The 23,878-nt window shown below is 40.7% G+C and overlaps 1 protein-coding gene across 2 annotated transcripts in view; it reads left to right on the top strand.

The window, feature by feature from the left end:
• The window catches only part of TMEM245 (transmembrane protein 245), a 93,775-nt gene extending 70,265 nt beyond the window's left edge, over positions 1–23,510 (top strand). For both annotated transcript variants that reach the window (XM_039240664.1, XM_039240657.1), the window contains 4 exons: positions 3,515–3,615; positions 5,456–5,630; positions 8,336–8,530; positions 19,804–23,510. In XM_039240664.1, coding sequence (XP_039096595.1) covers positions 3,515–3,615; positions 5,456–5,630; positions 8,336–8,530; positions 19,804–19,849 — 517 coding nt within the window. In that variant the 3' untranslated portion in view covers positions 19,850–23,510. The remainder of the gene's footprint in view (positions 1–3,514; positions 3,616–5,455; positions 5,631–8,335; positions 8,531–19,803) is intronic.
• The last annotated feature ends 368 nt before the right edge of the window (positions 23,511–23,878 follow it).

Below are 23,878 nucleotides of genomic sequence, written 5' to 3'. Positions count from 1 at the left end.
TATTCAGCCTACCACATGGGGTATTCAACAAATGTTAGTGTCTCTTGACCTTCCTTTCTTAATTCAGATACACTAAGCTCTTGCATTACAGCTTTCTAGAGTCTTCATCATCAGAATCCTCTGAGCTCCAATGAAGCATGCTGACCTCAAGAGATAGGAAATACTATAGCACCAGTAATAGTTTATTGGGCACCTAGTGTGCCACTGGGTCACTTAATAGGGGCCTCAGAGGCATTGTCATTTAGCTTTTCATTAGCTGAATTGCTCTGCCAGTATCCACCCTCCTAATACCATAAATATGAAATTTAGCCTCACACCTTGCAGAGATGTGCTCTGATATAGCAGGCAGTGACTTCTGGCTGGTTGTCCATGGACTCTACTCTTTTAATTGAGAGATCAAAGGAATTGCTGATGTTTCTTATAAAATGAAAACATTTTGTATGACCCAGCATCTCCATTCTTAGGCAGTTATTGAAATGCAGTGAAGATGTATGTCCATGCAGAGACTTCTGCTCGAGTGTTCATAGCAACATTATTCACAGTAGCCCCAAACTGGAAAAATCCAAATGGCCATCAGCTGGTGATTGCATAATCCAATTGTGCTGTATCCAAATAATGGATACTACTCAGCAGTTAAAGAGGAACAAAGTGCTCATAACCATGTGGGTGAATCTCAAAATATTGAATAAGATTAAAGAAACCCAACACAAAAGCTATGTAACGAAAGCGTGAATGTCCTTGTACATTTCATTGTACACTTAAAAATGGTTAAATGGCAAATCGCTTGGTATGTATATTTTACCACAGTTTTTTAAAAAGCCGCGTAATGTATGATTATGTTCATATGAAGTTCTAAAATAGGCAAAACCATAGTGGCAGAAAGCATATCTAGTTGGTGTCAGATCAGGGTTCAGGGAGGGGTAGACTTAAAAGGCATAAGGGAACATTTTGGGGAGACAGAAATGTTCTATATCTTGATTGTAATGATGGTTACAGAACTGTATACATTTGCAAAAACTTGTTGAATACTCTTAACGGTGAGTTTCATTGTTTGTAAATTATAGTTCAGTAAAGCTGATTTTAAAAAAAGAAAAAATGGCTAGGAATTTGATAGAATTAAAAAAAAATTCTCTCTACTAATAAATTGTTAGGAGATTTTTCTTTGCTGTTTTATAAAAAGCTTGGGTACCAGATCATAAGTAATAAGATAGAAGGGAATGCTTTGCCTTTTCATCCTTCATTGGGTTACATGAAAGTGTTTAGTAACTGTAAACAACATGGAATGCATTTAGGGTCCACAAAATTACTTGCGAGTTGCCTTAGTGAGACTGTTACCAGCAGTCAGTATTCCCAGAGGTAGAAGAAGGGAGACTGTGCTGTTTCCTAAAAGTGGTCCTTTTGGGATTGAGTTTTGCCTACGTGCCACCCAGAGGGGAGATTTAGTTGCATATTTTGTTGTACCTTTGATGTCAACTTCATTTTGGCTTAAAGGCTTTTGAATAACATTAGGTTGGTAAAAAGTTTCTGAATAACATTAAGGTTGGTGAAAACATCTGTCTTTTTGCAGTGACCTCCCCGGTTCTATTCCAATTCTGTACTTTTTCCCCTTAGACCTTATTCTTATGAATCTCCCTGGGGTATTTGACCTTACTATCATCCCGTCTTTCTCAAGAGCTCCTTTCTCCTTTGGTCTCTAGTGATTTTTCTCCCTGCTGCAGAAGTGATTTCATGATCTCTGTGGCTGGTGCATCTTTGTCGATAGGTCCCCTGTGGGAAGACAGCCCATTGCCCCATTTTCTCTAGGCTCACCCCTTGGGATAGCTTCTCCTTTCCTATGATTCATCTCTTCTGGCACATCTCAAAGCTCTTGTCCCAAGTTCTCCATTAACTTTGTCTTTTATTCCCAGCCACCTCCAGGGTATTTTCATCATCCTTATTTCTCACCATTGCCCAAACTAAACGTATTCCCTTATCTTCCAAGTCCTCACTCATTCTGGGCTTTTCCATGCCTTTGAGACATGGCCATTCTTTCCCCCTCAGGTTTAAAAAAAATTTTTTTTTTAATGTTTTATTTATTTCCAGGAGAGAGAGAGAGAGAGAGAGACAGCGTGAGCAGGGGAGGGTCAGAGAGAGAGGGAGTCACAGACTGAGACAGGCTCCAGGCTCTGAGCTGGCAGTCAGCACAGAGCCCGACGCGGGGCTCGAACCCACGAACCGCGAGATCATGACCTAAGCGGAAGTCGGACGCTTAACCGACTAAGCCACCCAGGCACCCCTCCCCCTCAGGTTTAAAACCTGAAGCTCTGCTAGTTTCTCTTTTTCCTCCATCTCCTATTCATTTCAGACCTTCTCTGTGTCCTCTGGGCACTCTCCCTTCCCCTCAGTCTTTTCAATACTACTTTAATCTGTATCTTTTTGTCACAAGGTACATGGCAGCCCCATATTTTTGAGTGAAAGCTGCTGCAGGATGACAAGGTTTCACAATTTGGGGAGCCACTGTGTCACCAAATCTATGTGTCAGAACCCTATTATGATGACTGAATCACTAGGTTGGCTTTGCTCTTACAGCACATCTCTTGGGATGCTCTGGAAAAGTTTATTGTTTCCTTTTATGTGTACAATGTCTCCTTTGCTGCCACACTCTCTGATTTTTTAATTGCAGACAGCTTTTCCTTCTCTCATGAATTTACAACCATGCCTCCCCTGTACCCCGCAGTCCTGGTTTTGTCATTTTATGATACCTTTGGGATCATAAACTTACGGTTTGCTGCCTTTGTGTTCTCTCTGAGCAGTTCCTTATTTCTCCTCACACAACACTACCTTAATCTTCCAGCTGGAAACCAAAACTGAAGCACCTGCGATTACAGATTTTCACGCATTTTGTTCCTATTAATCACCAACTGTGTGGGTCTGTTTTTACCCCTTTTGTATTTTCCTCTCTGGTTTTATTTGGGAGGTAATAAGATTTTTTTTTTTCCCATAAATTCTCTCCCAGTGGCCTTCATTCTTTGATAGCATTTGTACAAGGTACTTTGTAGGCTCGGGTACAGAGTTGAAGGAAACAGGGAAAACTCTGTTAATAAGAGAAAACCCACAAAATGCAAGTCACGTTCTCCTGCGCTTGCTCTTCAAAGGGGAGTGCTGGCCACGGATTTCTTAGAGTTTATGTTCTCAGAAATAAGAAAGTCATATGTAATTTTTCCCTTATTTATTTTGGTGGTAGAAGGTGTGTTTCAGTAGTGAAAGGTTGATTAATTATTTCAGCAAATGGGTATTTTAAGGTGTTTCATTTCAGTTATTTTTTTCAATCAGAGAAATCTAGTAAACCTGTTTCCGGGTTTTGAAATAAAGGCTTTACAATAAAATGTAAAGAGCATTCTCAGGCCATTGGAAAAATTGAAGTTGTTATCAGATTTGGAATGAAGTAGCCAGAGGCCTTGAAGAACTTACGTTTTCTGCATCACAAAGTGATACTGTGTTTATTTACTTTCCCTTTTATCTTTGGGCCTTCTAGAGGGGTGTTTGATGCTTCCCTCAAAATGGCTGGCTTCTACGGATTGTACACTTGGCTGACTCATACTATATTTGGCATCAATATTGTCTTCATACCATCAGGTAACAATAGTGTCCTAACTTCCACTGTCTTCTATTAAAGGAAAATGAAGCCATCTAACATATATTGGGAAATGTCATCTTCTTCAAATTTAAAATACTAAAGTTTGAGATCTAATCTAGTCTGGATTAGGAGCAGAAGTATGATTTGTAGTGTCGATTTATGTAGTATCTCCACTAGCTAGGAGGCACTGCATAAGTATTTGGTAAATAGTGAATGTCCTAGCACTTAACCCAGCATCCAGTACTCAGTAAATCCTTGGTACTCAGTGGTAATTGGCACTCAGTAAATGTTTGAATTGAACTGATAGGGAGCACTGAGTTGGTCAAATAGCTTTGTTCCATGAAGGATACTGTCCCAGGGGCAAAACAAATGCCTCTGAGGGCACATAAACTGTCTACATACCTCATAGGATCGATTCTGATAATGCCCTTGTTACACAAACACCTTGGTTGTTCAATAACCATCTTTTACTTTTTACTCTGCATTATCTCTGTTCCTCTCCTTCCACTTTTCCTTTATTTCTGTGGCTGCTTGTCTACCCTTTACCACCATTTCCCCCCTTTTGACCACACTCTCTTCTTTACATCCCCAAGTCCATTCATGTTCTTCCCTACTTCAGTCAGGTAAGCCACTCTTTGACCTGCAAGCGGCCTGAGAGCACATGGAGGTCATTGTTTTATAATGACCTTGTGAGGCAGGCAGCGTAGGTGGTGTTCCTGTTGTGTAGGTGAGAAACCAAGGTCACATACCTGGTTAGTGGTAGGGCCAGAACTAGAATCCACATCTGCCTGATTACCTCTGGAGGGGAGCCAGATGAGAGAGAGGGAGCATACAGCTCTGGAAGGGGGTGAGCTTGAAGTAACATCATCCTTCAACTAGCAGGGCTTTTGTTCTTGTTTTTGTTTAGATTACATTCATTTTTATTAGAAAGAAGCAAGGTAAAGATTACACATTCCTCTCTGAGGTTTAAAATTTTTTTTTAATGTTTATTTATTTCTAGGAGAGACAGACAGAGTACAAGCTAGGGAAGGGTAGAGAGAAAGGGAGACAACAGAATCCAAAGCAGGCTCCAGGCTCCAAGCTGTCAGCACAGAGCCCGACGCAGGGCTCGAACCCACGAACTATGAAATCATGACCTGAGCTGAAGTCAGAAGCTTCATGACCAAGCCACTCTGGCGCTCTGTCCTCTCTGAGGTTTAATTTTTAATTTGGCTTTGGACTCAGCACAAACTTGGACCAATGCTTTACAGTTACATTATAGGACTATATATGAACTAACCATTGATTCAAAATATCAACTGCAGGGGCCACCTAGGTGGCTCAGTCAGTTCAGCCTCTGACTCTTGATTTCAGCTTAGGTCAAGATCTCATGGTTGTGAACTTCAGCCCCATCGTGGTGAAATCAAGCCCCAAGTAGGGCTCCGTGCTGGGTGTAGAGCCTGTGTAAGATTCTGTCTTTCCTGCCCTCTCTCTCCCTCTGCCTGTCCCCTGCTCGTGAAAGTGCTCACTCGCTTGCTCTCTTTCTCTCTATGAAAGAAAAAAAAAGAGAGAGAAAAACAACCACTGCAGGATACTAGAATTTTGTTGCTTCAGAAGAAACTCAGGATGTAGACCCACACTTTGGAAAGATTTTCAGCATCAGATCTTAAGATAAATCAGACCTCCATTTAACTAGCAGATTCAGTTAAACAGGGCATTATCCTATGCTAAACTTTGAGTTTGTATTTGTCTCACTTGTTTTGGTGTAAACTTTTAAGTAGGAGAAACTAGTGCTGAGGTTCTGCTGTTTTGTTTGTTTTCATGTTACGTTAGGTTGCTTTTCCTTTCATTTCTTATTAGCTTTAGCAGCAATCCTCGGAGCGGTGCCGTTTCTGGGGACATACTGGGCAGCAGTACCTGCAGTTCTAGACCTGTGGCTCACACAAGGCTTAGGGTGCAAAGCCATCTTACTGTTGGTTTTTCATCTCTTGCCAACATACTTTGTAGACACTGCCATCTACTCTGATATATCAGGGTAAGTACCCACAGAACTTCTCAAGTTGCTGGTGAATCCTAGGGGTTTATGTGGCCTTTTTTAAGGAGAATTGTTTGTTTGCTTGTTTTGTTTGTCTTTTGGGGATGGGAAAAGGGACATGTGGTAGGATTTTTAAGTGACGTAGTCTTTTGATATAACCAAAATTTAATACCATTGGGTATTAATTATATTTTCTTATATAAGTATTATTTATAATACATGAGACCCTGGGTTAACACAAAATTGTGTATAATCTTCTGTTTTAGTGACATTTAATCTAGGAAAGAAATATTACTAGATGTACATAAAATAATTTTAAGTACAATAATGAATTAGTGATTATTTTTAGAACTTCTTTTCTTTTGGAGAAAAACATTAAGTTGTATGAAGATTTCCACGTTGCAACCAAATCTCATCAAGTTAATGTCTGATAAGCAGAGCTCTCTTTACTTAAGATATTTTAGTATGGTTCTATGATGAATACAGGTTAAATGTAAGACAGAATCCAAACATTGACCGTATAATATAATGAATAAATACCTGTTTTTATAAGTTTTGGTATTTATTTAAAAAATTGCATTAAGTAGATCAGTCAATTCTCTTTAGTCATGTATCCATTTCCCATTGCTTGTTAGAATCTAGGACGTGACCAAATGCTGAACTTTAATCAGGTACCCAAATTCAGAATGTGCCTACTGAAACTATCATAACAGGCAATATATTAAATTTTCTGTAAGTAAAACTCACCACCTCAATAAGTGTTCATGGAAAGAGTGCCCTTCAGCTAATTTGAAATTCTAAAGGGACAAAGTGCTACCTTGTTTTCTCTTTAGTAAGTTCAAGCAGAAAACAAATGATATATAACCACCCTGAAGCCTCAGACCTCCCAAGCAAAAGGAAAGCAGCAACTTCATACGCAAACCTTAGTGGCACTTTTATGTCTAAAATTTGAAAGAGAAAATGAAAGACAAAAGGAGGATGTCAGAGTGTGGTTAACTAGTGCTTACCAGCTGAAATTTAAACAGTAGGAGTAGTTACGTGATTTATGGTTAAATGTTTTCATTTCTCTAAACTTTGCTGTAAATTTTTTTATTGAGGCTTCTAGCTAGAATTTAAAATTTATGTGATTTTATCTTAGTAATAAAATAATACCTTATTTATTCATTTATTTTTATTTTTATTTATTTCTAGGAGAGAGAGAGACAGCGTGAGCAGGGGAGGGTCAGAGAGAGAGGGAGTCAGAGACTGAAACAGGCTTCAGGCTCTGAGCCGGCAGTCAGCACAGAGCCCGATGCGGGGCTCGAACCCACGAACCGCGAGATCATTACCTAAGCGAAAGTCGGACGCTTAACCGACTAAGCCACCCAGGCGCCCCAATAATACCTTATTTAAACAGCACCATCAGGAAATGAAAGATTTTGTGTAAATTGCTTTATTTTTTCAATAAATGAAGCCTTAATTTAAGAGCTTCCCCCCTTTTTTTTTTTAACTGTTAAGAAGCCTTTTTGATAGAAAAAGTTTTCAACGAATTACTTAAGGGAAAAGCTTACTTATGTAGCATATGTGGAATACTGCCCTAAAATTTTTCCCCCAATTTTTTTTTTAATGAGGAAGATAGGTTATGAAGATAATGTATTGGTTTTCTGAAGACTAGCTCACCTTACATGTTCTCTATTGAATTGTAACATGGTATAGAACAGAACATTGTTCCAGAGTGTTTAGCTGTTTGCCCCTAAATATTCCAGTCATCTGTGTTTGAAAACTAGAAATAGAACATAACCTTATTCCAAGTCCGTCTCATGTCCGTGGTCCTTTGTTGCTGTTGTCAGTGTGCCGTGGTGCTGTGATCTACCTTACTGTGTGCCGCTTACGTGAGTGACTCTCTGAGAAGCTGGAGGGCAATTATGACTCTGCTGTGAAATAGAAATCTTGGGCTTTGTGACGGATAGTTCCCTCATGCAGCCTTTTATCATTACCTGTGTTTAATAACTATTTTGGAGGTTGCCACAAGTCTAACTTAGGAATATCATGGATGCTATTGTATTGTTGTCTTCTGAAAAGCACAGTTATTTTAATTACACACTAAATTGTGCCCACTTAACTACCCTTTTTTTTTTTTCTGTTTTATTTAATATTGTAACAGAGAGAAACAGAGCATGTGCGGGGGAGGGGCAGAGAGAGAGGGAGACACAGAATCCGAAGCAGGCTCTAGGCTCTCAGCTGTCAGCATGGAGCCCGATGCGAGGCTCGAACTCACGAACCGTGAGATTGTGACCTGAGCCAAAGTCAGCCACTTACCCGACTGAGCCACCCAGGCATCCCCTCACTTAATCATTCATGATGGAAGTTAACGTAACATACGTCTTAGCAACCATTCCTCAGCCAACACTAACCTAGGTCAGGCAGCCATGTAAGGGGTGTAGGATACCTACCTATTAACAGTCCTACTTCATTCCTTCAGTTGCTGGACCTTATAAAAAGGCAAATGTTGTACATGTTACATAGGTAAGAAAATGTTTGCATCTCATTATTATTACGACTAATGTTTAGTTCTCTGTACTGAGGTAATCTAAAGAAAACTGGTCATGGCAATCAAAGGCCTCGTATGTTAGGAATGAATGTTGTGTTAGAGATGTGTTTCAGATTGATTCCAAAGTTTATGTGTGTTAAAAGCCATGAGCTAATCTGTATGTTCTTTATTTCAGAGGTGGCCATCCTTACTTGACAGGCTTGGCAGTGGCTGGTGGGGCATACTACTTAGGCCTGGAAGGAGCAATCATTGGGCCCATACTTCTCTGCATACTCGTGGTCGCTTCCAATATCTACAGTGCCATGCTAGTGAGTCCCACAAATTCAGTGCCCACGCCAAACCAGACCCCATGGCCTGCTCAGACTCAGCGGTGAGTTAAAGCAGAATGATCCTGAACCCTGAAACTGAACTATCCTGTCTCTGTATTTTTTTCACCCGAGTAGTCTGTCAGCATATAGGTATTTTGGTGCACGTGCACTGCTGAAGATTGTAGAAGACACTAAGGAAAGAGAAACCATTTGTCTGCAGACTTTGGGGTTTCAGATACTAGGAAAATTTAAAAACTAAATTGGGACAGAATTGCTCATGTCCTGGAAGACCAAAAATAGATTAAAAAATTTAAAAAGCCACTTGGACATGGTGTACCCAATTAAAGGAGTCAGGCCATCGGACAACCAAATGCAATGCAAGAAGTTGGATTAGTGATGGGGAGAATCTATAAAGAACATTTCTGGAACAATTGAAGACATCTGAATATGAGCTGTATATTAAATGGTATTATTATATGAGTGTTAAATTTGATAGGCATGATCATACTTTGATTGTATAGCAGAATATCCTTTAGGGGTGAGATGCCAAGATGTCTGCAACTTATTTTCAAATAGTTCAGCCAATACTAATAGACAAAGTAACTATAGCAACATGTTAACAATTAATGAAGGATATATGGTTGTTAATTGCACTAGTTTTTCAGTTTTTCTGTAGGTTTATACTTTTTCTTTTTTTTTTTTTTTTATAAATTTTTTTTTTTTTAATGTTTTATTTATTTCTAGGAGAGAGAGAGACAGTGTGAGCAGGGGAGGGTCAGAGAGAGAGGGAGTCACAGACTGAAACAGGCTCCAGGCTCTGAGCTGGCAGTCAGCACAGAGCCTGACGCGGGGCCCGAACCCACGAACCGCGAGATCATGACCTAAGCGAAAGTCGGACGCTTAACCGACTAAGCCACCCAGGTGCCCCGGTTTATACTTTTTCAAATTAAAAAGTTGGAGGATCCCTGGGTGGCTCAGTCAGTTAAGCATCCAACTCTTGATGCAGCTCAGGTCATGTTCCATGGTTCGTGAGATCGAGCCCCGCATCGGGCTCTGTGCTGAAGATGCAAAGCCTGCTTGGGATTTTTTCTCTCTAAAAATAAATAAACATTCACGTTAAAAAGTTGGGGAAAAATTTTTGAGTGCACCAGGATGGAGTTACAACTTGTTATTTTGCACATACAGACAGACACTGAACTCATAATTGCTGTCATTTGCTGTCACCAACATATCATAAGATAAATTATAATGTAGTATGAATTATAATTTAAAATTTTTTCCTGATTATGTCAAAATTTAAAAAAAAAACTTTTTTTAAAATTTATTTTTATTTATTTTGAGAGAGAGCACCAGCAGGGGAGGGGCAGAGAGAGAGAGGGCGGGGAGAGAATCCCAAGCAGGCTCCACACTGTCAGCACAGAGCCCTACACTGGACTTGATCTGACAAACTGTGAGATCATGACCCGAACCAAGATCAAGATCACCTGTATTAAGGTATAGAGTATTTCCTTTACCTTAGAAGGCTTCCCCATACACCCTCCCAATCAGACCCCTTCTCTGCTTATAGTCTGACCACTGTCACCTTAGATTGGCTTTGCCTGGTTTTGAACTTCACATAAAAGGAATCACATAGTAAATTCTTGGGAGTCAGGCATCTTTTGCTCACCATTGTGTCTATGGCATCCACCCATGTTTTTACGTGTGAAGATCATTCTTTCTTTATTGCCACCTGGTATTCCATTATGCAAATAGACCACAATTTACTCGTTGCAGTATTGATGGACATTTGTGTAGCTTCCAGTTTCTGTTCTGAATCTTTCTTGAGGTACATGTCTCCTGGTAGAAACGTGAACCTCGTTTGTATAGCAAGAAGTGAAATGGCTAGGTGCACATCCAGTTTAACTCTAGTGAATATTTGTTAAACAGTTTTTCTTTGTGGTTGTCCCAGAAATCACATGTTAACAACAGAAAGGTAGGACAGACTTTTAACAATGAAAAAGTAAGAAGTCTCAGAATACAGGATTTTAACATTTCTGAGACTATACTACATTGCCCTTACTATTCTCAAATGGAAAATTTTTTTTTTCTGACATTAGGTGTTCTATTGTCATTGAGGAGTCATTAACAAGTTTATTCTGAGAATATATTTACTGAAACTATATTTTTATTTAAAATTCTTTAGAAACATGGTCTGCTTATTTTGTGTTAAGTGTTATATTTTGTGAATACAAACTTGGTCCTTTAAGCTTTATCTCAAAACAGTTAGAATATAGTTTCTGAGTTAGACCCAGTTGGTTAGAGGGCCATTTATTTTAGCTAATGCAAGGCACATACTTGATGGCAGGGAAAAATCTGTTTCCTTAAGAAGAATAAAAGGAGAGGCACTTATGTAGTTTTAACAAAAGCCGTTTTGAAGATGGTGACACTATGACATCCATTTTTGCCTTTGCCTCTTAAAGGCAATTAACGTGGGTACCTGAGAAACCAGTGGACAGTTGCTTGAAAGCTAACTAGAACCCTGCTCCTTGGGTATCCATATAAGAAACAGAGAGAACGTTGGTTGATCAATGTTTTGCTGTTATTTTATTTATTATTTTTTTTAACTTGAGTAATTAAGTTGTTTTTTTTAATAATTTATTGTCACATTAGCCAACATACAGTGTATACAGTGTAGACTTAGCTTTGGGAGTAGATTCCCATGATTCATCACTTATATACAACACCCAGTGTTCATCCCAAGTGCCCTCCTCACTGCCCATCTTCCATTCCCCCCACCCCCCATCCCCATCAGCCCTCAGTTCTCTGTATTTAAGAGTCTCTTATGATCTGCTTCCCTCTCTGTTTCTAACTTGTTTATCTTTCACTTCCCCTATGGTCTCTGTTAAGTTTCTCAAATTCCACATATGGGTGAAAACATATGATATCTGTCTTCCTCTGACTTATTTCACTTAGCATAATACCTTCCAGTTCCATCCATGTTGTTGCAAATGGCAAGATCTCATTCTATTTCATTGCTGAGTAGTATTCCATTGTGTGTGTGTGTATGTGTATACACACATATACATACTTACCACATCTTTTTTTTTAATGTTTGTTTATTTTTGAGAGACAAAGCATGAGTGGGGGAGGGGCAGAGAGAGAAGGAGACACAGAATCTGAAGCAGGCTCCAGGCTTTGAGCTGTCAGCACAGAGCCCGATGTGGTGCTCGAACCCACGATACGTTAGATTATGAACTGAGCGGAAGTCAGACACTCAACCGACTGAGCCACCCAGGTGCCCCCTACATCTGCTTTATCCATTCATCAATTGATGTACATTTGGGCTTTGCTGTTATTTTAGGAAAACTTACAGCAATTCCAAGTTAGTAAAGCAGGAGTTGGTTTTTAAGGTGAAACAAAAGAAACTAATATAAATCCAGAGACAAATGACATCTTTCCCTGTCTCCCTTTTGAAGGCAGAATGTTGTTAACTAGGTGAGATGGGGGTTGGAAAAATATAATGTGAGGGCTTTTATAGTCTTCATCTTTTTTTTCCCTTAAAAGTTATGTATACATGTAGCTGAAAGAGTCAAAAATTTCTACCAAGCTTGTTGTGAAAAATATCCTTTCCTTTTTCCTCTCCCTTCTGCTCTGAGAGGAACTACTTTTTGACTCTAATTTGGTTTTTACCTCCATATCTTGAAATAGAATCTTTCTTTCTTAATTTTTTTTTCATGAATAGGCATTTTCTTTTTACTTCCCAGTTGGAAGGTGAGAAATTAGCTCTTTTACTACCACCCTCCCGCTATTAAACCGTGATATTGGTTCGATCAGTATTTGGTGCTTACAGTATTATGACTGTAAATTATATTCCTATTTGAACCTTTTTGTATATTCTGTCTGTATTTCCTTTATATAACTTTTTGCTTTCCTTTGAGTTATAAAGAAACTGTTTTATTGTTGACTTTGTTTTCTGAGTACTTATAACTAACCTCAAGCTATGTGCCCGGCGTTTACATCTCCTCTTGCTCAGGATATTAGATGCATCAAGTACGCTACAAGTTCTGTCTCCCTGACCCAGTCTCTGCTGGCCTTCGCCTCTGCTCCAGTGGGAGCTGGCTGCCCTTTCGTCTGCTGTTCAGCTCTCAGCTGTCATTCCCTCAGCTCTCCCCTGTGTTGGAATTCTTACTTCCTGTATAATTTCCCATATCATTTACTTTCTTGACTTATTTCCTTTTTGTTGGAGCACAACCTCCTATAGATTTTTGGGAAAGAATGCATAGGAAGTGAATTCTGGGTGATGATGCATGACTGAAAAGAGTTTTCCTAAGGTCGTACATAATCAGTAGCTTGCCGAGGTTGAGAATTTTATGTGTGAAAATTTTTACCTTTAGACCTTTAAAAAATTTCTTCATTGTGTTCTGGCTTCCATGGTTGTTAAAAGTCTGAAGCTATTCTGATTGCCAATTCTTTGTAATTTAACTATTTGAAAACCGGTAGGATCCTCTTTTTTTATTTTACTTTTTTTGGTTGATGTTCTGATTGGTACTTGATGAGACCTTTAAAATTGGAAACTTGTGTTCTGCAGTGCTAAAGATTTTCTTGAATTATTTGACTTCTGATTTCCTTCTCGCCCTTTCAGAAACTTATTTTGATGTTGAGTCTCATACACTGGTCATCTCATTTTCTTATCTATGCTTATTTGTTTCCATTTTCTGGGTGATTTCTTCAACTTTATCTTCCAATTCCTCCATAGAGATTTCCACTTTTATCACATTTTTTTCAGTCTTTCAGGCATACTGTAGCTGCATCGTCTGCTTCGGGTCTGACCAGGCTGCAGGCAAGGTGTCAGCTGGCACTGGGGTTTTATCTGCGGGTTGGGTTTCAAGCTTGCTTCTTGTTGGCAGAGTTCATTTTCTTGCTCATGTAGAACTGAGACTCGCAGCTCTCCATGGGCAGTTTCCTAACAGGGCTGTTTGTGTCTTCGAGCCAGCAGAAGAGCATTTTCCTGACTTCTGTTTCTGACCACTAAGATTCTTTTTTAAAGACCTTGCCTGATTAGGCTTGGCTCACCCACTATGCTCTACTTTTGATTAATTTTTTTAATCTTTTTTTTTTTTTTTTTTTAGTTTATCTATTGATGTTTGAGAGAGTACAAGCCGGGGAAGAACAGAGAGAAAGAGAGCCAGAATCCCAAGCATCTTCTGCCAGTGATAGGGCCAGTTGCTTGGCCAGGTGGAGGTAGGTGAGGATGTTGGAGCAGTGGAGTCTTACTGCTTTTTAAGTAGACTTTAAGATAGTTCTATTGTATTGAGCCCCACCTTAACAGCACTGCCCGAGTTTACTTGGTATCGCCAGTTTCGGAGCCTCATGGGGGATTTTATTGAATAAATCAAATAGTCTCCTGGCTTTTTCCACTATGAGCCTGGGAAGAGCTTTTAGGGTATGCAGGGTCAGAGCAGTTGTTCCATCTGCTTTCCATCTTCTAAAAGTTTATTGCTCTTGGGGCGCCTGGGTGGCTCAGTCGGTGAAGCCTCCAACTCTTGAATTCAGCTCAGGTCATGATTTTACAATTCATAGGATTGAACACCTTATTGGACTCTGTGCTGATAGCATGGAACCTCCTTGGGATTCTCTCTCTCTTTATCTCTCAACATTAATAATAAATAAAGAAATATACTTTAAAAGTTTATTGCTTTTACCTCTTATGTTAAAGCATTTTTTCCAGGTAAGTTTATGCCTTAAAAAAAATTACCTTTACTGGCATTTTAATGGGGTTTTGAGAGGGCCTGAAGGAAACGTGAGTTCAATACCTCACCCTTCGGCGGGAAGTCAAATGAGACCTTAAACAGTAAGAAACACCACCTCCACTGACATTTGCTGGGATGAAGTGCTATGGTAAAACTTTACATGTGTGATTTTATTTAATCTGGCCAGTGTCCACATATGAGGTTAGGAGTTGTAAGTTTCCATGTTTTATAGATGAGGGAATCAGGGCATAGAGAGGTTAGCTTGCCCCTAGCCACATATCTAAAAAGTAGGTGAGCTGGTGCATTTGAACCAATGATCTCTCTTTTCCTTCTTGAGCCATCCTCTCCCCTTTCACAAGAACAAGCGTTTCCCTGTTTCTTACCTCGGGGAATGCTACACTCCACTTCCGAACGCCAGTTTGTGGTCATTCTTCCTGCTCCCCATCTCCTCGGTCACCAACCTTACCAAGTCTTGTGTGCTTTCCCTGCGATCTCTTCTTCCTCCGCGCGTACAGCGCCGCGCCCTGGGTCTGAGCTGGGCGTGGCTGCTGCGGGTCTCACCCTGACCGCTGTGGTCCCCGTGGTCTCTGTCCAGTCTCCCAGCCTCCGCTCTCCCAGTTCTCTCATGCCTCCACGCTACAGCTCATTTGTTCTCTTCAAAATGCAAGCTTACCTGATCACGATACTCTCTTACCAAAAATGGCCTCCCATTGGTTTTAGGAGGAAGATCAAAGCCCTTGACGTGGCTTGCAAGACCCTACATGATCTCGTCCTGACCTGTTTCCTCTTGCTGTCTGAGCTGCTGCCATGCTGGCGTTCCCTCCCAGCCTCAGACACAACAGGCTTGCTGCGGTGGGATAGCAGAGGGTGCACGGTTCCGTTTTGGGAGGCAGACACACCTATTCGCAGATGTCGTTCCATCTCTCTTCAGAGGGATGGACAACTATCCATCTAAGGAAGAACGAAGGAGGGAGGACCCCCTTTCTTTGAGATTAGCTGTCGATAGTGGTGTTTGCAGTATGATGGGGCTGAATGTCACAGACACAGCACAGCCTAAGGCTCCCTCTGTTCAGTAAGCCAAGCATATCACTTCCTCTGTTCGCTGTCTACACTGGGGCTGTCTGGGAGGTGTGGGGGAGGGCAAAAGCTCTCCTGCAGTCACGTGCCTGAGAGTACTTTCTTGACTTTTGGACAGGATATTCAGACTGGATTTGATGTACTTTTTCACTCCTACCAAAAACTGAGCAGTAAAACCTGCAAGAAGGAAGTAGGAACATATCCCAGGGACTCCTCCGGGAATGCTGTTGTCTGTATTAAGGTTTTCCTCTGCCCCCTGTCACATCTTGACAGTACCAAGCTTGACACTGGAATGTCAAGTTCCTTTAGGAACTCAGCTTAATCTTTCACTAGCAGGAGTTATTAGTAGTCCAATGCTTGTTGTAGAAGCATTCTTTTAATCAGACTTTCATAATTTAATATCCAAAGTTAAATCAAAAGTGAATAAAAGGAATGTCAAAGAAATCATTTGGGAATTAAACTAGGGTTTAATGCATCCAACTTTATAGAGCACTTGTTTTTCCCTTGTCTTTGCAAAATGAGACACAAAGGTGTTCTCCAGAAGGCATCCCACAGCCACAGACCTTTACGGTAACCTTCAGAATTTCAGCTGGAGTGCACTCACTCCCTGTCATGCTAGTTTGGGCTAACGAGGGAGGGGGGGAATTGAAGGAGGGAAGGGAGCTGTACTTGACTCATGCCGTGTTCACTGGTGCTTCTCCTTTGCTTCTGTCACTTGAAAACCTCCTGAGTCCTCTCATTCCTCTGTATTTCCACTGGTATAACCCAGTGCAAGAGTTACTCAGCAGCCTCTCCACCGTCTCCACCCCCGTTCTTCTTCCCTCCACTCTGTGCTCTGTAGTGCAGACTCTCTGTTTTTTCTCTCTTCTTCTTTTTTCTTTCTTTCACCCCCCAGGTGAGTTGTCCCTGCTTCATGGTCTCCCCACCACACAGCATCTTGTACTTATCCTGTTGGAACTTAACACACCTTATATTTGTGTAGGTTTGACTGTCTTTTCCCAGTCGCTGGTAAGCTTTCTCAAAGTAGACACTATGTCTCATCTGTTTATCACTCTTTTACCATTCCTAGCATGGTGTCTGGCACATAGAAAATGCTCAGTGAACATTTGATAAATTAATAGATTGGGGAAGCCAAGAACAGATCAGATAAAAAGATTTTTGCAATATCACTTTGAGGTTGATAAAAGAGGATGGAACATAGTGAACCCCAGCCTTAGAGCTGGGTTCCAAATATGTTGGAAAGGAAGGGATGTGCATAATAGTGATGACATGTGCTCTGTCACGGGATTGTGTTCCTGTGCTAAGTGAAGGTTTAGGAAATAGACTCTCATCTAGGCCAGGCCAACTATGTCACTTAAAGCTTTTTATTTTTAAATGTCCAAAATTCTGTATTTCTAGGAAGAAAGAAGTCAACAGGTCTTGAGCTGTTAAATCAGAAAAAGTTTAAATGTTTACATAAATGAATTTTTAAAAATCTCACTGAAACTTTGGGGGAGGAAGACTCAGAAACATTTTCAAGGAGCAAGGGATTGTAAATGAGAAATCACACCACACAGTCTCCATTGCCATTAAAGGAACTGTAAAATATTAATAGCAGTCTCTGTCCCTCCAGGCACATGTGGTCCTATTCTGCATTTTTTGCTCTTAAATAAGAAATTCTACCACTGTAGTTCTTTTTTTTTTTTTTTTTTTTTTTTTTTAGTTTATTTATTTTGAGAGAAGGAGAAACAGAGTTCACAAACGGGAGGGGCCGAGGGAGAGGGAGAGAGAGTATCCCAAGCAGGCTCTGTGCTGTCAGCGCAGAGTCCGACCCTGGGCTCTATCTCATAAACTGTGAGATCATGACCTGAGCCAGAATCAAGAGTCAGACACTTAACTGACTGAGCCACCCAGGCGCCTCCTACCACTGTGGTTCTTAGCATAAAGATCCTTATGGTTTGAAAAAGAACACTGTATTTAGATGATTAAGGTAGAACTTTTACCATTTCTAGAAATATTGTCAATGTGGTATTCTTCCTTTGTTTCTTCTTACTCTAGAGAGTTCAGGTTTAATGAGCCTTGCTGATTAGTTAGTTCAGCGCCTCTCAATGAGGAGGGAAGTAAATCATTTCTGTATTGCTAGATTAGAGAGTTTGTTTTCCGGGATATACAGGTTTGTTAGAGATCAGTGTTACTTCTATAGGCTTCTACACACTGCACGCGCGCGCGCACACACACACACACACACACTCACTCACTCATGCTCGCACGCCATGCACACGTGCACTTACACGCCCCCACCATCGCCACTGTAAACATCTAGAGAGGATAGAATGTTTAGTTGGAAAACTGTTAGTAACTGTTTTCTCGGCTTGCTTCACTTTGCTTTCTTTCTTCTGGGTCCTTTTGGAGGCCTTCTTGGCCTGAGGGCAGAACTGAATAGTAGGTATGCATTTCAAGGTTACAGCTAAGCTTACTTGTCAACAGAAAGCAGTCACCAAGCCAACCACAGTCTTAATCTTATTTCACGCATCTTTGCCCTCTGGCAGACATTTTCATTCACAATTTAGAGGAATTGAACAGAGATTCAAACTTGCAGATTATCTTAGAAATGTGAAAAGATGTCAAACGAATTTAGAAACCTGTTGCTTTTCGGAAAATGCCTTTTAATATTCACCAGTTTTGGGTTATTGGTTTTAAAGATTTTCTAGGGTTTCCCTGAACTGAGTACTGTTCATGAAATTCATGCCATCTGAGACAGCTTGTAGACAATCAGCTGGGGGGGGGGGCATGATTTTTGCTCCCCTCAGGAGATATTTGGCAATGTAGAGAGTCATTTTGATTGTCACAAGTTTAGCAGATAGAGGCAGGGATGCTGCTAAACCTCTTATAATGCACAAAAATGTTGATGGTGCTGCTGTTGAGATACCCTGATTTGATGTACAGAGAGATAGTAACACATATAAAGTCTGTGTGTATATAAATCTTTGTGTTGGGGGATTTCTTTCAGAGTGTAAAAAATATTTAAGGAAACAAAATTCATTCCAATTCTTTCACCTGCCAGCATATGTTTAACATTGTGAATTCGGCCATGACACACGTAAACCCTTTCAAAGCCATAACCTGGAAGCTTGTCCACTCCTCAGAGTGTTCCTTTTGGAAGCGGAGCCGTGCTAGTTAGGGGTGCGTGTCCAAGGGATGAGGGGTTAGGGCGCCCACCAGTGAGGCAGCCCGGAGATAGAGCGTCCTTGAATGTAGTAAGCTCTCTTCTGTAGCATTCTACCTGTGCCCTCGTGATTCTGAAGTACTTCTGAGATTGGGCCCGAGGGTTTGCCTTTAATTTACTTCTGCTCCACCCCGCTAACCCTCCTCATTGTGTGGTAGGAACACTGAGAAGACAAAGGAGTGAGGTAAAAGGGGTAAGAGAGGTGGCATGAGTGTGGAACTGCAGCTGAAATTTAGATTATCTGCTTTATGAACCTGTAGATGATCTGCACCCAATGACAACTTGTCTTTTGTTCCTACAACTCAATTGGTCTCTGAATTTTTTGGGCCCATTTATAATGAGAAAGCCGCATAATCTGTTTACAGTAATTAACACTTGGTTATAGGTATGAAAATAAAATGGGCTTTATTTGACAGATAAATAAACTAAGAAGATACAACGTTTTACAGTGATGTGACTGCAAATTGATATAACTTAGGGACTTTAGATTTGTTCTGAAAAATGTAAACATTGTACCCTTAACTGTTTTTTCTGAGTTCCTAGTTGGTGATTATGTTGTAAAGGAGCAACACCACCTCTGCCTGAAAGGGTGGTACACGTGTGCTTTGTCTCATTTCAGATAGATTTGACTGTATATAAGCAGAAAAACAAAAAGTGAAAAAAATCCCACCAACAGAACTCAAGATAACAATGACTTAAATGAGCTAGAGGTTTGTTTCTTGGGCAAAAGAAGCCAGAGGTAGGCAGTCTAGGGCTCGTATGGCTGTTCCACAGACATTCAGTGTCCTTGCATCCTGTTCTGCCAGCCGTGGCATGAGGCCTTTTTGTGTAAGATGGGTTCTTGAGTGCATCATTGATAAACTCTGACCTGGCCACCTCAGATGCAGACCTGCCTGGGGGACATCCTCCTAGCTTGGGCATGTAAATCATGTAGCAAAGGCAAGCTAGCTACAACAGTCCGAGGGAGGCACCTTGGATATGTAGCAGACCGCCTCCATCCAGACCAGATATTAGGAGCTTGGGGAAATCATCTTGGATGTGAGACCATGGACCCAGCAAAAAACTAGAGTTCTTGTTACCAAAAACCGAGAGACAACTAGTAGACTTTGAAATAATACTCAGTGACAGTCTTAGCAAAAAATAGTGACTATATGACCTCGTCAAGGCTCTCCGGTTCTAAAAATAGGATATTGTTCTGTGGCAATTAACTACCGGTATGATATTGTTTTGCTTCTGTTTTTTTCATGTATCTCTTTGGTTTTATCCCACCCTCCATCCCTTTTCCGAAAGCAGAACTAATTGTTCTCTTCTTTTTTCCTTATAGAACTTTCCATGATATTTCTGATGATCTGAAAACTTCAGTAGACTGACCTGGTTTTCACCGCAATGATTTCTGTAGGAGGCTCCGTCTTGATAGTGAGTTCGGCTCAGCTGTGGCCTTCTGTCCTTTCATCCGTTCCTCGCAAGCAGAGCCCGGGAAAGCAGCAGAACCCTCCTGGCCTTCCCTACAGAATGTTTGGACAAGAGAGAACTCGCTGTGGGTTGCTTTACATTTTAAAGCACAGCTTTAGAGCTCAGAATTGTGGTTTGCTCACTTAATTGTTGCTAGGATGGCTTGGAAAGCTGCGATTTATACACTGGTACCATGGCTTGAAAATTCCCACTTTGGTTATCTATGTTATAATATGTATTTATAAAGGTATTTTAAGAGCCCTGAACTACCTGCTGTTAACAGTATTTACAGTGTAATTTTCTCCTGCTTTAAGGAATCTGTTCTTAAACTTTTCTATGGTCGTCACTTTTTAATGAAGAGGGTTTTCACTTTTGAATATGCAGTTTCTTGAGCAGGAGAAAGGAGTCTTCTTCCCTTCTTCCACCATGTATGGTCCCCTCTGTAAGAAAGAACAAATCTTAAGTGTAAGACGGGATGGCTTATTTGAAAGTCAGTTAGTTGTGTGTTGCAACCATAGGAGAAACAGAAAGACAGTCTCTCCCTCCACCCCCTTCTCTTCCCTCCATACCCCATTACACTATGGCCAAATTTCTAAAACTTGGTTGACCACTTTGAAGGAAAATACATATTAAGCTGCTATTAATGGTAACGGTATGACAGAATTCAGTTGTGGTTCAGGTTTTCTTTCCAGATACTTTAAGTGAAAAATCTCAGGAGTAACAATTCTCTGAGTTGTTGAATGTATCCCTGTTTGCTTATTTGGAATTCTGCCAATTAGTTACTTATTAGCAGTAGAATGTTACATTTATGTAGTGTTTTTCCATCACTTAGCACAGTGCCTTGCACATAAGACTCTAGATGAAGGCTTGTTGAATTACGACTTTTTTAAGTATCTCAGCTATCATGATAACCAGCATAGTGCTTTGCATCTTACAAAGTCCTTTATTATGTCACAGCCACTCCCCATCAGCTTTCATATAGCTTTATATTATTTTAGCACAGTTTCATACAGATGGGGAAACTAAGGTTCAGAAAAATTTAGTAAGATTTTTACCTCAACACTTTCTGACTTTGTAGGCTGCAGATTGTGCTATACTGTAGCATTTCTCCCAGTATCTTCCACAGTTTTCCTAGTGTTTGTCCTACAGTTAATGACAAGGCTGGGACTAGAACCCAGCTCTTGGCTATGTGCCCTTTACACTGTTTAACGCAATCATTAGGCTCTTTATCCATCTCCCAAGGGAATATGAGGGACAAAGGGTTCCTAAGTATGAAAGACCTCCCTTTGGAAAACAAAGGTAGAAATCATTTTTTCCCCTAAAACATCGTCTCCCTAAAGCATAGTTAATAATAATTAGCTTAGGTTTATTCTGATGTTACTTAAGAAATTAGCTCCATCTAGGAAAGAGGCTACTGTGAGGGCTTTGACTTTATACAGTAGATTACATGCAGATCTCTTATTTTTACTGTCCTTCAACAATTGTAATCTGATGTTACACCGAGTGTTCCATTTGGCCACTGACTGACTTCTGTCTTTCTTCAGTCATTTGTTCAGTAAAACATTGGTCAAGAGTTTGCCAACTCTGGCTCCCATGCCAACTACTGCACAGGGTGCCACAGGTGATAACTCATAAAAGCCCTTCTCTCCCCTTGAATCCTGGCCAAGTCATGTGCATTACTAAAATTAAAATTTTTCCATTAAAAGGGTTAAAAAAGAAGTCAGCTTTGTTTTTATTAATTGTATGCTGGTTAAGTTTATAGCTCAAATTGGCACATTTGGAAGAGAGAAGCATCACACACCGTGAGTTGCGTCTGCGTATACAAATTATGTTCCTCCAAAGTGCTTTTAGCTGTATAAAGTGATATTGCAAAAAACCAACCTCGAGCTAATATATGGCTGTTGGTGGTCATAATTATTAGTGTAAATACGAGGATCATAGAGGGGAACTTTGAGCCCTAAGAGAAGAGTCTAGAGCTGCCATAATTGGCAATGATGTAATATCACTTGAAGTATCGGGAGCAGAGGGACCCCAGAGTGCTGCACAGTCCTCATCCGGAGACTGGAACTGCCCTGGCCCTTCTGCAACCGCATAAGGACTCAGAAAGTCAACCAGTTGGGGAGGTCTTCCTGGAACCCCCAAACAGAGAAACCTATCTCTTTGGTATAGTGAAGAGGGTTTACAGAATTTTCTCAGGACACAGAGATCACGGGGTGTGAAAAGGGGTGAGTCTCCAGCTCAGGTCTCAGAGATGACCTGCCCCCAGATTCTCAGTTAGGATTTGTCCCAGGAAGGGTCAGTCTTCCTAGGAACAGACCATGCATTGATGAAGTAGCTTCAGTAAAAATTGATCCAGAATCCTATCACAATGTCTTACATTTTATAGCTTTGTTAACGATTAGTTTTAAGTTCATATTCATTAGTTCAGTTGTAAACCAAATGGGGGATTGGGAGAAAATAAAAGTCTCCGCACAGATGTGCTCCTCTCTTTTCTAAGAGAGAATAAGGTAGAGGGTTTTTAGCATAAACTCCATGCCCTATGAATCCTTTTTCAGTTCCAAAATTCCTATCACATTTTCTGTTCCTGGAAGTGATCTCTGTCAGACTGCCTGAGTTACAAGTCCTATTTATGTTTAAATTTGTGAGGATTCCTAACACTCTCTTCCGTTAGAGGTGGTTAGCTGGCAGGATTTTCCTGTGACTTGTGATGCTGGTGGAGACAGACTCTTGACAAGGTCAAGAAGTGTTGTGGAGGTTTACTATATTTAAACAAACTCAGAGCCTTTGGAAATAGCAGCTGTGTCTTCAGTGAAAGGGCGGCTAAAAGGCTTGCAAGCTGAGGGCCTCTGGCTAACTTTGGTCTTAAATACCCATTGTGACCCTAATCATACCCTGAGTTCCCACATTGGTTGCATTTAGTGCTTCAGGACGTGTCCCTACTGGGCAAGAGATATTCAGAGATTCAGGGCATGAAGGGTTTGATTAGAGCAAAGGAATTTTAGGTGAGCCATCCAGGGCTCTCAACCTCAGGGTTTATAGGAAAAACCCCTTCAGAACATCCCATCCTCTGGTCCTGACTGGCAGTTTCCTCTAGGGTCTGTTGAGACCCTTACAAGAATATTATGGTAGGCATTTCACATTGGAAATAGCCTCTGGCAGTGTATTTCCAAGTGTTAGTTCCAGCGAAGACCAACTACTTTGTTTTTTTTTTTTTTATTAATTTTTTGTCCTTACACATTTGCTATTAAAATATATTCATTTCATTAATTTATTGAGGACCTGCAAAAATATGCACATGCTAACTGAAACCATTGAGCGGTTATTTTTTGATGGTTTAAAAATAATCAAGAGAATTGTAAATCAAGATGTTCTCTCTCTACTAGAGTCATAGAAATTCTGTGCTATAATGGGCTTTCTATAATTAGGTGATCCTGTCACTTTTCTAGGGGAGAAAACAAATCCATAGGCTTTTCTAACACAGAGTCAGCTAGTAACAATTCTGAGTAGAAAACAGTTCTTTTCTCTCTCTCTTTCTCTCTCTTTTAATATTTACTGTTGAGAGAGAGAGTGAGTGGGGAGGGGCAGAAGGAGAGGGAGAGAAGGGCAGAAAGAGAGGGAGACAGAGAATTCCAAGCAGGCTCTGCCCTGACAACAGAGCGTGGGGCTCAGACCCACGAACTGTGAGATCATGACCTAAGCCGACGTCAGACGCTTAACCAACTGAGCCACCCAGGTGCCCCAGTCCTTTTTTTCTCTGCTTCTCCTCCCTTTCCCTTTCGGTCGAGCAGCTTTTTGAAAAATGTGTTCCTTATAGCCCTAGCTCCAAGGGATGTTAGTAGATGTTCTAAGAGACAGAAGTGTGTATGAGGGGAGGGGACTCCACGGTCAATTAAAATTGAAGAATGCTGAGTTTGTTTCCTTGCTGTCGGACTTCTCAGAGTTTTTAA

Source organism: Hyaena hyaena, unplaced genomic scaffold (assembly GCF_003009895.1).
Source record: "Hyaena hyaena isolate Hyena2069 unplaced genomic scaffold, ASM300989v1 scaffold_6, whole genome shotgun sequence".
NCBI lineage: Eukaryota > Metazoa > Chordata > Mammalia > Carnivora > Hyaenidae > Hyaena > Hyaena hyaena.
The sequence above is the reverse complement of the archived record's forward strand: the minus strand, read 5'-3'. Positions and strand labels throughout refer to the sequence as shown.